The sequence below is a fragment of the Micromesistius poutassou genome, assembly GCF_964030765.1.
Source record: "Micromesistius poutassou genome assembly, chromosome: 5".
Taxonomy (NCBI): Eukaryota; Metazoa; Chordata; class Actinopteri; order Gadiformes; family Gadidae; genus Micromesistius; species Micromesistius poutassou.
The window spans coordinates 18,391,697-18,405,166 of NC_140275.1; the positions used below are offsets into that span (position 1 = coordinate 18,391,697).

The window sequence follows — 13,470 nt, forward strand, 5'->3', positions numbered from 1 at the left end:
GGATTTATTGAGTAAAGTGGAAAAGGTAATACTGATTCATAAAGCGTGAGAGATCGAATATTCTACGTCCCCTAACAGCGCTGAGGTCGTCCGGAGCTTCTGCTTCGGAAGAGCACCCGTGATCCGGTGCATGTGAAACTTATAGTATCTTTCCTAGCCAGGTGTGTGTGTTAGACTTTGTGTGGGTTATCGAGGGTTCTCTTGTCCCTGAGCCTCCGGGTTGTGTTGTCTTTCTGTGTGATATGTGTGTCCTCGCCATCTAGCTGTGGCAGAGTGTTCTCCGCAGACTGATAGGGAGGGGGCTCGAGGGTCATCTTGACCCTCTTGAATGTGTGGTGTGTTGTGTTTATTAGATTTGGGCCCAGAGTTGACTATATTCATAATATAATGTGTCCGTTAAGTTATTTTTGCCCATCAGTGTTCCTTTATAATTTGTACTAAAACCACTGTATAGTTCTACCCTAGAGTGGGCTAGTCACTAATCATGACCAAAACGAGAAGGAAAGACTTTATATAGGTATAATAAAATACATGTATTTGTCAGTCAACAAAAACATAAATCAAAGAATAAGATCAAAGGAAACCAGGGAATGTATGGATACAAATAAAGACATTTGTACATACATGCATACATTCAGACAGGGCATTTCAGATCAATTTACCTCAATATCTTTAATCAAGGGCCTTTTCTAATAATAATCAGGCAAATATTGAATAAATCAAAGAAATATGTCACAGTGTTACCAGTTTTAAACCATATGTCCCTTGAAAATAAGATGTAACTTAAATGAATCTAATTGTATAATGTTCACATACCCCATCATTTAACGTAGTAAGGTGATCAAAACACAAAGAAGAACCTTCCCTTGGGACAACTCTTCATATTACAACAAATCAAGAAATAAACAAAAATCAGCCGTAACTATCCGCATTGTTTCACAATCATGAAACAACTGTGTCATTCAGTTATTAAGATAGCTTCGAGCCTTACCTTTAAAATGAAGGCTTACAAAACCTCAAACGCAATTTGTGACCCAGTGATAGGGGACAGCCATAAATAATTACTTTATTACACAATGACTGACTGACAGTCCCCCTCCCCCCCCTCCCCCGAACCAGAGCTCAACTGTAGTGATGGAGGCATAGGCAACAATGTGAAGATTTAAATAACATCTCGGGAATGGGGGAGAAAAACACATTCGTTGATGCACTGCTTAAAAATATATATCATGTTTAAAAAATGTCTACAAAGTCGATATCTCTCATCACATTTGTATGTCAACACTCTTCAATAATGAAACGTGATAAATCCTTTGGACAATACAAAGGGAAAATGGCGGTCATTTGGTGGAACTTCTATAAGGCAGTCAGTGCATCAAATATCTGAAACTGTAACCTACAAAATACTTTTCCCCATCCCAGAATGACTATTAAATACATTACCACAGGGGAGGGCATCATTTAAAATGTAAGTAAATAATCTTCCCAATGCATTTTGACTTCTATGGAGTTCAGACAATACATTTGTTAAACGGGAAAACTATAAACAAAACAATTCACTCTGTAAGATGCTCCTTAGAGGGTCTTAAGCTCAACCTTGCTGGCAAAAAATAGCTTCTCCCTCCCCTGCTCTTAGAGGAAACCATCCAAAATGGCTTCTCCCTCCCCTGCCCTCAGTGGAAACCATCATGGTCGAAGCTGGAGGCCAGGAGTGAGAAGGAGAATGGAGAAAACTTAATTCCGGTCCCGCTGTAAAATTTATTCTGAAACTCCACCCTGTGGATAAACAAGAGATTTTTGCTTGTTAGGTTATGTTTGTTATGCTATTATGCATGTTTATTATGGCCCCCATTGCAGCCCTAATCATCCCTAGAAGAGTCAAGGAAGAGCAGGGACATGGAGCTTGTCGCTCTCGTTCCTTCGTCCCTTCCTTGATAATGAGCAGTAGACCTGCCGTGATGGAGCTCCTTTTCACCACTTGGAAATAAAATAATAAATAATAAAAACATCCAGTAAACCTCTCAACAAACAGTCAGCATCTCGCGGTCATGACTTTTCCTCAATCGATCTTGTTTAGATGAGTCTGTTCTTAAAATTCTTAAATTATATTTCAGAACAAGTTACAAGTATTTTGGTGACTTTCTAGGCTGTAAACATGATCCGCTGTAGCTGCAGCCCGCAGTTCACATTCCCTCCAGCAGTCGTCGCCAAGGTGCAGGTTTACTGTATGACTAATGTCATCTATAGCAGAATAAACTATTGCTTATTTTAAGTCATTGCATTTGGACCAAAATAACTAATATTATTATGAAGTATGTATTATAGAATAATTATTATACCCAGTGATGTACATTAATCTCACAGTCTAACCGCAATAACCCTTCCAGACTTACAAGCTCGGGATAGGGGGCATTAAATGTGTGGGACTAACTGGGATTAATGGCTGTACTAATAATATGGACTTAAAGTATTTTGAATACCTGCAGCTGCTAGCTGAGCACTAGACTTCTCTTACCAGTGCAGACGGAGGGCATGGAGGAAGGCAGAGAGACCCTCCATCACCAGCAGGATGGAGACAGTGAGTACAGCAAACAGGCCAAAGACTGGCACCAGGAACAGGACCCCCAGGCTGGTGTCCACACGCAGGCCCAAGTGCATCACCATACGCCAGAGGACCTCAGACAGCTCTGTTACAGTGGACAAAACACATGCATGAGACGCTAGGACACCAGAGAGGGCTGGGCCTGGAGCGTTTACTGCTTGTACAAATCACTTTCCAACCCCCCCCCAACAAAGCTCTCCCTCATTAGGAGGAAAGGTCAGTTTGCCGAGACCCCAGGTTAAATGTTGACCGTTTATGACGGTTATGACGGATGGTTGTAAATAAGCCATGATTTTTTCATTCAACTCAGCCCCTCTCACAAGGTCTGTAGGTTCACAGTTTAGGGCGGTTGGTGAGTTGTTGACATCCATTCCAAGAGTCTTTAGCAGCTCCCATAGCTGCTAAAGAGGGGGGGGGGGGGGGGGGGGCTGGAACCAAACTCTGGTTCCAGCCCCCTCCCCCCTGATTACATCTCGAAATAGACGATGTCACCAATTACCCTGGGCTCCACACACACACACACACACACACACACACACACACACACACACACACACACACACACACACACACACACACACACACACACACACACACACACACACACACACACACACACACACACACACACACTTTAAGACAAGATGCTCTGTGTGTGCAGACATACGTGCGTGGGCCAGGCTCAGCGCCCACAGCCTCAGGTAGGAGGCCGTGTTGGAGACGCAGCCCAGGCAGTACTCTATAGTGTGGATGCCCTGGTGCAGGAACTCATCTCCAAAGTTAATCTGTCACCGCAAACAAACACAACCGGGCCAGTTACTCAGGAGCCACACAAAATAAGACCCATGTTAATTCAATCCAAGTCTTTTGAAGAGCCTACTTGGTGCGTTTAAGCCTTTTGATTTATCTACTGGGTTCCGACCTGCTCCTTCTGGTGCTCCCGGCTGGTGGAGAGGTCGCTGTGTCCGCTGCCTTCCTCCATGTCGTGAGCGTGCATCAGAGAGAGCTCCTCCTCACTGCCACGCCGCACGCGCTCATAGCCCTGAGAAAGAGAGCGGGGGAGAGAGAGACACCAGAGAGACCCCAGTGAGGGGGAGAGACCCCAGAAGGTGGGAGAGAGACACCAGAGAGGGAGAGAGAGACAGCAGAGAGGGAGAGAGAGACACCAGAGAGGGAGAGAGAGACACCAGAGATGGGAGAGATTGGAGACATTAGTCCCGTGGGTGTGGTGAATCCAGGTTCAATGCATTTCCACCGTGAGCACCACGGGGCAGGGTTAGGGTTAGGCCTCTCACCCGGTACATCCCCAGGCGCTGGCCTCCGTTGTGGAGCCAGTAAAGGTAGAGTGGTTTCCCCAGCAGCAGGACGGGCACAGAGAGAAGCGCGATGACCAGCAGGAACCCCTGCAGCCCGGCCTGGGGGACGCAAAACATGACCCTCATCAAGCATCTATCTGCACTTTACATGTGATAGACTTGAAGTATAGTACAACTTCCAATTATTTTTTTTTCAGAAAGAAAGAAAGAGAGAAAAAGGCAAATTTGCCATCGATGAATATACACACACATGTATGAAAGTGCCGGTGAACCCAAATCTTGTTTTTGATTCAGTTATTATTATTTTTTTTAACGACTGCTATGATTTGGTACACATTAATCCTCGCCATTTTGTCATGGTTATTAAAATAATACCGAAATATGGAAAAAGAGGGGTTTTGGTTTTAGTCTCCACAAGCCAGAAGAACGCTCTGCTCTGAACTCTACTCCCGTTCTTCTCCTGGTGCCACCGATGCCAGAGAGTAAACTAACGGTTAAAATGGGTGGAGATGGGTGATGGGTGATGTGTGATGGTTGGAAATGTGTGAAGATAGGTGGAGTGCAATCTGGGCAGCGGGTGATGGATGCTTGGGTCCATGGCGACCATGTGACCTTGTACCTGTCCTGGGTAGAGCTGCTGGATGGCGCTGCCCTGCATTAGGAACATGTTGATGAAGTGGATGAGGATGCTGGGAGCCGCTCTGGACTCAGAGGCAGAGAAGGCCAGCCACTTGTAGACCACCATGAAGACCAGGTAGCCAAACAAACACCACATGAAGAGCAGCTCCGGCAGGAAGACCAGGTACAGGTTGGACTTCTTCCTGAAGTGGCTGGGGAGACGCAGCGGGACATGGTGGAAGATATTACAATGCAGGCCCAACTGCTCCCAGAACATTACTGACAGGCTGTTCTCCTCCTCCTACATGCACCATCAAACCATGAGCCAACAGACATTAAAATAGCCCAGTCTACTCCATCTAAAACCCTCTTGGTGACAGCGAAGGAACCCCAACGACGGAGGAAACCGGCCTTACAGGTGGTTGTAGACGCTGAGGACCACGCCAAAGCTCATGTGGACGATTCCCAGAATCACAGACATCTTCATCTTGTAGGAGTTCAGGAATGTCAGCCGGTTGTTGGCCAGGTTCCAGATCTGCGTGGTTAACAGGTTATTATGGGTTATTATGTTTAGCGTTACGCAACGCTTTATCGGGTCACTTTCTCTGTCAAAGGGGAGCTTATGGGGGTATTTTCTTTTTTTATTTATTTTTTGTTCTTGATAATGCACTTGGCATAAAGATGTAATAAACACTGAAGTCCAATAGGGAGTTTGCATTGTTCTGTAGGGTTGCCTAGAGGGACAGTCTCAAGTAGTTTCACTAAATAAAGAAAAGTAACTAACTGGGGAGGGCTCAATCCTACACATCTTCAGCTAAATGACATAATTTTTGTAAACCAGTTAAAAAGATCCAGTGAAATCCAGTGTCTTGAATCAAGCAAGCAGCTATAAGTGATTATTCACTGGTTAGCCTCTTCATTCCATCCCCATAGACCTGGGGGGGGCCTAGAGAGACGACAGTTCCACATTCAGCCTCGGGCACTGATACGGCACTAGCATGAAAACCCTTCAACTCACTGGATCGATTCCCAGTGGATAGGGCCCTTTGAAAACCCCTGTGATGTTGGGGTCAAGGATCAGGAAACGATTGGCGGATATATCAGCATCCCTGTCATTGATGAAAAACACACAAAGAAAAGGGCAATGGACACACTTTCAGACCCATGTATGAACGTCTGTTTTCCCCCACACTATTCATTTGGTGAAACACCGCGCCCTGGTCATTAGGCGATGGGCGTGTCCTCACTTCCACACGCCAGCCTCGAACATGGCCTTGGCGCTCCAGCCCGAGCCGAACAGGTTGAGGGACTTGGAGAAGCAGTCGTTGTAGATGAGGCCGGTGTAGATGGAGAACACACCCATCAGCAGGATGATGTAGCGCCCCTCAAAGAAGGTGTTCCAGATCTACACACACACACACACACACACACACACACACACACACACACACACACACACACACACACACACACACACACACACACACACACACACACACACACACACACACACACACACACACACACACACACACACACACACCTTAAAGCCTTGCCATGAACTGAGGGGAAAATGCTGTTTGGTGGATCACAAATTAAATCAGGATATTGTCAACAATACTAAACTATAAAAAATATATAAAAAGGATTGTCAAATCAATTAATGATCAACAGATGGTCATCAAAACATCCTTTTGGGAGCATTAGGGTCCTCCCCTCAACTACAGACTTCCTCAGTCAACTCAAAGTCATAATTTCTGACTTCTAATCTTTATTGCAATACACACATTTTTCGCCTGTTCGTGTGAACATGTTGCCGCGCGACAAATCTAAATCTGTCGCTGTGCATAACTGTGTTCACACCGCACATTGAAACGTGTCGCGGGGTGAATTTTGTCGCGGAGCGTGCCAATTCATTCTCATCAACCATGGCCGAGATAACCACCATTGTGTGTCTGTACCTGTTGTGGAAGAGGGAGAGACGTCGGAATGCCCGTCGTTTATGGGTTAATAATATAATCCGGAGGCACACACCGCTTTGTGCCGTGATATTATATATATCGTATATATTATATTATATAGATATTTATATATTATATATATAATATCATATAATATTATATATAGAGCTCCGGGAGTCGCAAACGGCAACAATCACTTTCTCCTCCAAGCTGTGGTTCACTGCGGAGTGTAGGGAACGATTGGCCCAGCCGGTTGAACGGTGATTGGCTGTTTTTTTTGTGCATTCGCACTGCAAATCCACGTGAACGCGCTCGCCCGTGACTGGGAAAACTGTCGCCCCGTCAATCAAATCTTCTGCTGTGACAAATTTCGCCAGATACGCATCTCTACGTTCACTTTGCATTGAAACGTGTCGCCCGCGACATGTTTCAATGTGCGGTGTGAACACACAGCTATAATACAGAGAATACCAAACTATAATAATAATAATAATAATAATAATAATAATGAGCCTTTCAAGTATCATTTCTACAAGCACACACAGACGCAGCAGTCAGCGCCGTGGACAAAGCGCCTCTGAACGTCCAAACAGGAAGGCAGGACACATTCAACGTTTGGCTGATTGTACACACTGTATAACTGCTTAGAACTTTAAAAAGGGAAGGGTTTGTATTCTCCTGTTAGGAGTGTGTGGAGCTCTATTGGGGGAGCAGTTCATCTTAACAGCGTGTCGGTGAGGGTTAACTTCACACCGATGTTCAGCTGACCACACAGAGCTAGAGATCGGGGCTTGGAAACCACTGATGGATTGGCTTGTTGCGTCTAGTAATTTTTTAGGCAACCAAGCGATATAAGCTATAGCTATTAGGGAGAACTATGCCCTATTGCCTGATTTAATAATAATACATTATAAATCAATGATGGTTTTATAAGGCGTTAGAGAGAAGGGCCTGTGAGGACAGCACCTCATTCCTGGTGTTCTTCAGCTTGCGGTTGTTCTCGTACAGGACCATCCAGGAGGCGAACACGGCCATGATCAGCCCGTGGCCCAGGTCGCCGAACATCACCGCGAACAGGAAGGGGAAGGTGATGATGGTGAAGGGAGCTGAGGAACCAAGAACATCACACACACCACTCATGACCAGGATCCACCACCACTAGGCCCAGTGGTGCAGCCTGGATGACCACTAGGCCAGGTGGTGCAGCTTGGATGACCACTAGGCCCAGCGGTGCAGCCTGGAGGACCACAACCCACAGTCTCAAAGCGTCCTCACAGAATCCAGAGAGACATTAATAACTAAAGCTTCCCAAAGCCCAGTGGGAAATGGAGTAAACCATGAGAAGGAAAGCTCGGGGGTGCAATAATTCAATAATAAAATAACACCCTTACACTGTTTCTAACTTCTACTTCCTACCTCGGACACATGTATGCAATATTTTCTCAACCTCATATTGCCCCCACAGGACCTCCTACCTGGGTTCACCTCTCTGTACGTGCCCACTCCATACGCGTCCACGATGTTCTGGAAGCCAGAGGTGAACTTGTTGGTCTTGATGAGCGTGGGCGGCGTGTCGTTGCTCGGTATACGGTTGACAAAGGAAGGCAACGTCGCTCCGCTTTTCCTCTGCAATGAGAAATATGACCAACTATAAAATGAGATTAAACGGCAACACTAGGCGTGCTAAAGTTAGTGGATAGATCTACAAACATCTATTACTGCATACAGCCAGGGGGACGGATTTCACAACAAATAAAAATGTGAAAAAAAAAAGAAATTCACAATTTTCACAGTGAGACCAGCTCACAGTGAGACCAGCCCACAGTGAGACAGGCTCACAGTGAGACTGCAGGCTGCGAGCACATTGCTTAATAAATTAGTTAATTTAGCACCAGCACTGCAGCGACGGTTTCGAACCGGTTACTGATTTACCCAACCTCTTCTCTTCTCTTCAGCCCGGTAAATGAACGACCAGTGGTCCCAATTGAGCAACAAATGTCCTGAATAGAGACCCTTCATGGGTCTCTCTACCCTTCTGCAGGATAGGCCCGATACAAGCAAGCCCTTCTTAGATGAGAGAAGAAGCTCCACAGGAAGTGACACTGGGACACCTCACCAGTACACGAGAGGGACAAATAAGTACATTATAAAACAATAGATAAAAACCATGATAGATGGTAGATATGTAGAAGGTATCTGCCATAAAGCATCGAGGGCCACCAGAGATGGCGTCAGGAGGGCCACTCTGTTTGTTTCATAAACCCCTCAGACGTCCAGTAACACCAGTGTCTGGGGTTTCCAGGACAGCCTTGAGGATGGGACAACACTCATACTGAGACCAATACCCCCAGACTGAGACCCGTGCTCCAGACGTACCGAGCCCTCCTCCAGCGCCTGGCGCACGGCGCCCAGGTCGCCCACGGGACACCACACCTCCGAGATCAGACACTTGTTGGTGACGTCCAGGCTGCACAGGTTGAGGACGTAGTAGATGGCCTTCATCTTCTTCACCTGGATGAACCACGTGTAGACCGACTCAGACGCCTTCTTCAGCACCTGCCGCAGGTAGTCGTCCGTCCTCAGCAGGACCTGGGACCACAGCACACTACACATTATATGCCTGTGGACCAAATGTTCATACTGACGTTTGTTCTGAATATCACTATATTCCTGACCCGAGACTCCTGCATAATAAAATCAAGAATTTTAATGCAGAAACTATTTGGGTTATTCTGTGAAAACGTGTCTAATAGAACACATGATAAGATCATTATATTGTAACGCAAACTACAAGGACAGACCCTCAAAGAAAGAAAGAAAGAAAGAAAGAAAGAACTCAGGAGCATGGCGGAGGACATTCTGATCTAGCTTCCTGCCGTGGTCTCGTGTGGATCATGTGTGGATCATGTGCTTCTCATGATGAATGAAACTCTGATTCTCCGATAAACAGGATAGAGAAAAACTACTACCAGGAAAAGGGTGAAACTAGTTAAGCCTGTTAAGCCTTAAACAGCAGCAGTTCAATCTACTAAACAATATGTCGGACTGTTGAAACTTATTTTGATTTATTTTCTTTACTTCGAAAACTAAGTAGCAGTGTTTTAAATATTGATGATTTTCCTCGGCTGAGCACACGGCATATAGACACGCCTGGATTTGAGCCGCGACCAAAAGGCCTCATGAAAGAAAACCTTGGCTGGTTAAAGAGTGCAACAGTTTAGCTGACATGGGGTGCATCTCCTGGTTACCAAGCAGGTACCATAGCAACCAGAGGCTGTACCGTGTTTAGGTCCTGGATGCGGGTCCCCAGCCCCTCCACCACGTCTGTCCGCTCCTCCCTGCTGCTGGGGTACGGGTACAGGTGGCAGTGGTAGCTGGTGGAGGAGACACACATGTTTATAAAGAACCAAGAGAAAGAGACACAAATGTTCATAAGAGAGAGACACACATGTTCATAAAGGCACACACACACACACACACACACACACACACACACACACACACACACACACACACACACACACACACACACACACACACACACACACACACACACACACACACACACACACACACACAGAAAGGAGAGAGAGAACCACAGGAGATACACATGTTCATAAAGAGACACTAGGGCTGCTCGATTTTGGAAAAAATGAGAATCACAATTTTTTTGGTCAAGATTGAAATCACGATTCTTCAAACGATTATTTTTGAGTTTGAAAATAAAATGCATTTAACTTGTCTTGAACTTCAGAATACAACAAAAAATTAATTGCACAGCCCTAAGAGACACCACCCGTAGCTCCAAACCATTACCAGTCACAGATCTTCTTGACCTTCTGCCCAATGAGCTCTCCCCAGTAGGATATCAGGAACACCACACTCTTGGTTGGCTCGCCCTGGAGATGAACCACAACAGGAGGGGGATAGTCAGTACCGAGTTGCATCAGTTATGACCACGCTAAGCAAATGTAAGTCAAATGTGAGTCAAAAGTAAATAAATGCTTAAGTAGGAAGAGATTTGCATACAGTGAGAGTCCTTGAGCAAACATGAGAAATGTCTTCACACACAGTTCAGTCAGAAATATTGGATTACTCCATAAAGATACAAAAACACATGCATTCAGAATTATTTTATTCATTCTACAATTACCTTAGTTTAGGGCTGTGCGATATGACGATATATGGGGGGTCACCACACGTGAGCGATTAATACAGAAAGTGTGCGGATATGTGGAGCTCGTTGTGGACATAAATATGTAATAAATAATGGCCTGTTAAGGTTTTGGTGATTAAGGGCTATACAAATAAAATTGAATTGAATTTAATTGACAGCCGGTGATTATGACGATGGCATCTGAGAGAGGGTTCAGCTTCTCACTATAATGCTACGGTGTATGCCATCCCATGAAACATGACATATTACAGTGAAACCCTGTATCTTTCATCCCATGAAACATGACATATTACAGTGTCTGGTCATCACATGAAAAACTGTTAATGTGTTACAGTAGACAACCACACAGAGAGTGAGCGTGCATGAGTGATTGAGTGGGTGAATGAGTTAGAGAGTTACCGTGTCAGGGTCTTCCAGATACTCGTCAATCTCTGAGTAGCTGAGGATGGTGTAGCCCTTACAGACTCTCCACATCATCCGCTCAAACGCCTCAATCTTCGGCCTCTGAATCAGTCCCGAAATAAATCTAAAATATGCAGAAAAATAAATAGCTATTTAAAAAAACGTGAAAAAAAAATTAATGTTATCGTTGGATTGTTTATCTCAAATAATCTAAAAATAAAGTTTGGGTTATTAATAACTTTAAAAGATAGTGTGTAGAATTGAGTGTCATTTAGCGAAACAGAGTTTGCAGAAATTGTATATAATATTCATTCATTCAAGTATGTTTTAATAAGTGTATAATCCCATGAAATAATAAGCATTTTTACAACAAGCCTTTACATTTACATAGGGAGTATTCTTACATGGAGGGTGGCAATGAGCACCACCATGTTTCTAATGAGGTCATTGACAATGACATAATTTTGGAATACCTACTGGCACCTTTACAGGCCGGCAAGAGCTGTGAGCAGGGGGGGAATTCAGGTGGTTGCAGTCTGCATCCATACCTAAATCCTACACAACTTTAACAAACCTATATTGTCCCAATGGAAAAGATCTTCACAGTAGAACCAACCACCAGCAACAGCAGGACCAGTTAGTTTCCCTCTTCTCAACCTCCCTCACCCCAGTTTGGCCCCCATCCTCTGCATGCTGGTGTAGTCCAGGGCAGCATCCTTCTCCAGGAAGGGGAACTCCTCGTACTGGGCCTGGGGGGGTTCCTGCTGGGACACACACCAGAGGGGTGGACCAATCAGAAGATGTAAGAGAAGGCCGAAAAGGCCATTCAAAAACTGAGAGGGGCAGAGTGGCGCCTCGTTTCCTGGTTTGTTCCGGAGAGATTCAAGACAACGTGTTGCTACTGACCTCACTGCCTCTCTGAGCAAAGTTCTTGGTGACGTGCAGCATGTGCGTGTACTCAGTGAGCTCTCGCAGGTTCTTCTGCAGCTTCTCTTTGTTCCTGGTGACCTCACTGAGCTCAGCCTCTAGCCTCTGCAGCTGCTCCTGAGACACACACAAACACACACAGAGTCACAAAGTGGAACCAGGAAGGCTATGTGTTGAAAATACAAAAGAGGAAGCAAAATATGTAATAGAACGAAGCAGTTGGGTATAATACGATTAATAAAACACAAACAGAGATACAGAATGACCCTAGTTTGAATCGCATAACAATATAATAACAGTAATTTCAGCCATTATATACACATTATTATTGTGGTACATTTGCGTTATAACATGAGAGCCCCTAACAAAAAGACATAACTCGTTAGACATCAAAACCCTAACAACAAAGAGGGGATGTTGCGGCCGGCGGCTGACCATGGTAGCCATGACATGCTTGGGCAGCGGCGCCACGGGGTTCACGTCTCGGTCGGGGAGCGGGAGGTCCGCCTTCTTGATCTCCCTTAGGAGGAACCCTGAGAGCAGAATAAGAGAACAGTATAAGAACAGCTGGACAGTAGAATATAAGAGGGTGGCATGTTTACACTCATTTCACTACAGTGAGCAGAGATGGTTCTATGAAGTCAGTGTGTTTCTTACCAAGAATCCTTTCCATTTCTTCACATCTTTTGATCTCATTGACGAATTTCCTCTGGAAGCAGTTGACACTGGGGTTGAGCTAAAACCACAGAACCATTCAGCATTCAATTTAGAAGTCGCAGGTACAGTTGGATTAACATGAAGGCGTGACTCAACAAAATGCTTTCAAACTGTGAAGCATAAGATTATTTAAAGCCACTCGACATTAGTGTTCAGCTGTCAATCAGGGTTGAGAGGACGACTCACGTCCCTGAACTCCACCAGTCCGGTCTCTCCCAGCTCGCTGATGCAGTCGTAGGCCGAGCCGGCCTGGAGGAAGAGCTGGGCCAGACACATCTCCTCGCTCCGGAACAAGGAGCCCATCTTCACAGCTTCTAAACCTTTGCTTTCCTTTCACACGAAGACGATCACGCTAGTGTTAGCATTAGAGCTAGCTGACTGCTTTTCGTTAGCCCAAGTGACCAAGAAAACTTTCTTCGTGCACCTCGTTCATCCTATTTCTCTGTTTCCTCCGGTCCGAGACTAACGAGGTACTGCAGGTCAACAGCTGACCGCTCAGAAGAACAAACTAACTTACTGCTACTGAAGTTACTACTGGTGCTAGTTGCAGGATTATCTGGCTCAGTGCACCCAGGAGGTCAAAGGTTAATCAGTAGACACCAAGTCGAGTGTAACCTCAGCAGCTGGGTTTCATAGTCCAAAAGTTAAAGTTATATTTCCTTCAAAAGGCACATCGCTTGTTTGTTGAGACTATCCACGTCACTGGGACCGGAAGATCGCTCGGTGACAGGGAAGTGATTGGCCAATAAG

General features: G+C 45.3%; 1 protein-coding gene across 2 annotated transcripts; it reads right to left on the bottom strand.

The window, feature by feature from the left end:
- Window positions 1-493: 493 nt before the first annotated feature.
- atp6v0a2b (ATPase H+ transporting V0 subunit a2b) lies at window positions 494-13,434 on the bottom strand. Of its 2 annotated transcripts, none has more exons than XM_084468247.1 (20): window positions 12,907-13,434; window positions 12,661-12,739; window positions 12,439-12,536; window positions 11,983-12,120; window positions 11,743-11,837; window positions 11,074-11,200; window positions 10,314-10,396; window positions 9,778-9,871; window positions 8,874-9,086; window positions 7,973-8,123; window positions 7,464-7,603; window positions 5,784-5,941; window positions 5,555-5,645; window positions 4,953-5,071; window positions 4,538-4,748; window positions 3,898-4,017; window positions 3,525-3,644; window positions 3,270-3,387; window positions 2,516-2,687; window positions 494-1,776 (listed from the first exon to the last, which is right to left on the bottom strand). In XM_084468247.1, the coding sequence occupies exons 1-20, from the start codon at window positions 13,021-13,023 to the stop codon at window positions 1,674-1,676; spliced, it is 2,547 nt and encodes an 848-aa protein (XP_084324373.1). In that variant the 5' UTR covers window positions 13,024-13,434; the 3' UTR covers window positions 494-1,673. The 2 variants fall into 2 exon arrangements, with proteins under 2 accessions (XP_084324373.1, XP_084324372.1); XM_084468246.1 differs by having other exon boundaries at window positions 11,743-11,840.
- Between the last annotated feature and the right edge of the window lie 36 nt (window positions 13,435-13,470).

What these genes read in the sequence shown, in the direction of transcription:
- atp6v0a2b (XM_084468246.1), bottom strand. Translation starts at nt 13,023, where the DNA reads ATGGGCTCCTTGTTCCGGAGCGAGGAGATGTGTCTGGCCCAGCTCTTC. An exon ending in GCATCCAGGACCTAAACACG is followed by an intron (nt 9,087 to 9,777) that starts GTACAGCCTCTG and finishes CTGTGGTCCCAG; the next exon opens with GTCCTGCTGAGGACGGACGA. An exon ending in GCTGAGCCTGGCCCACGCAC is followed by an intron (nt 2,688 to 3,269) that starts GTATGTCTGCAC and finishes CCACTGTAACAG; the next exon opens with AGCTGTCTGAGGTCCTCTGG.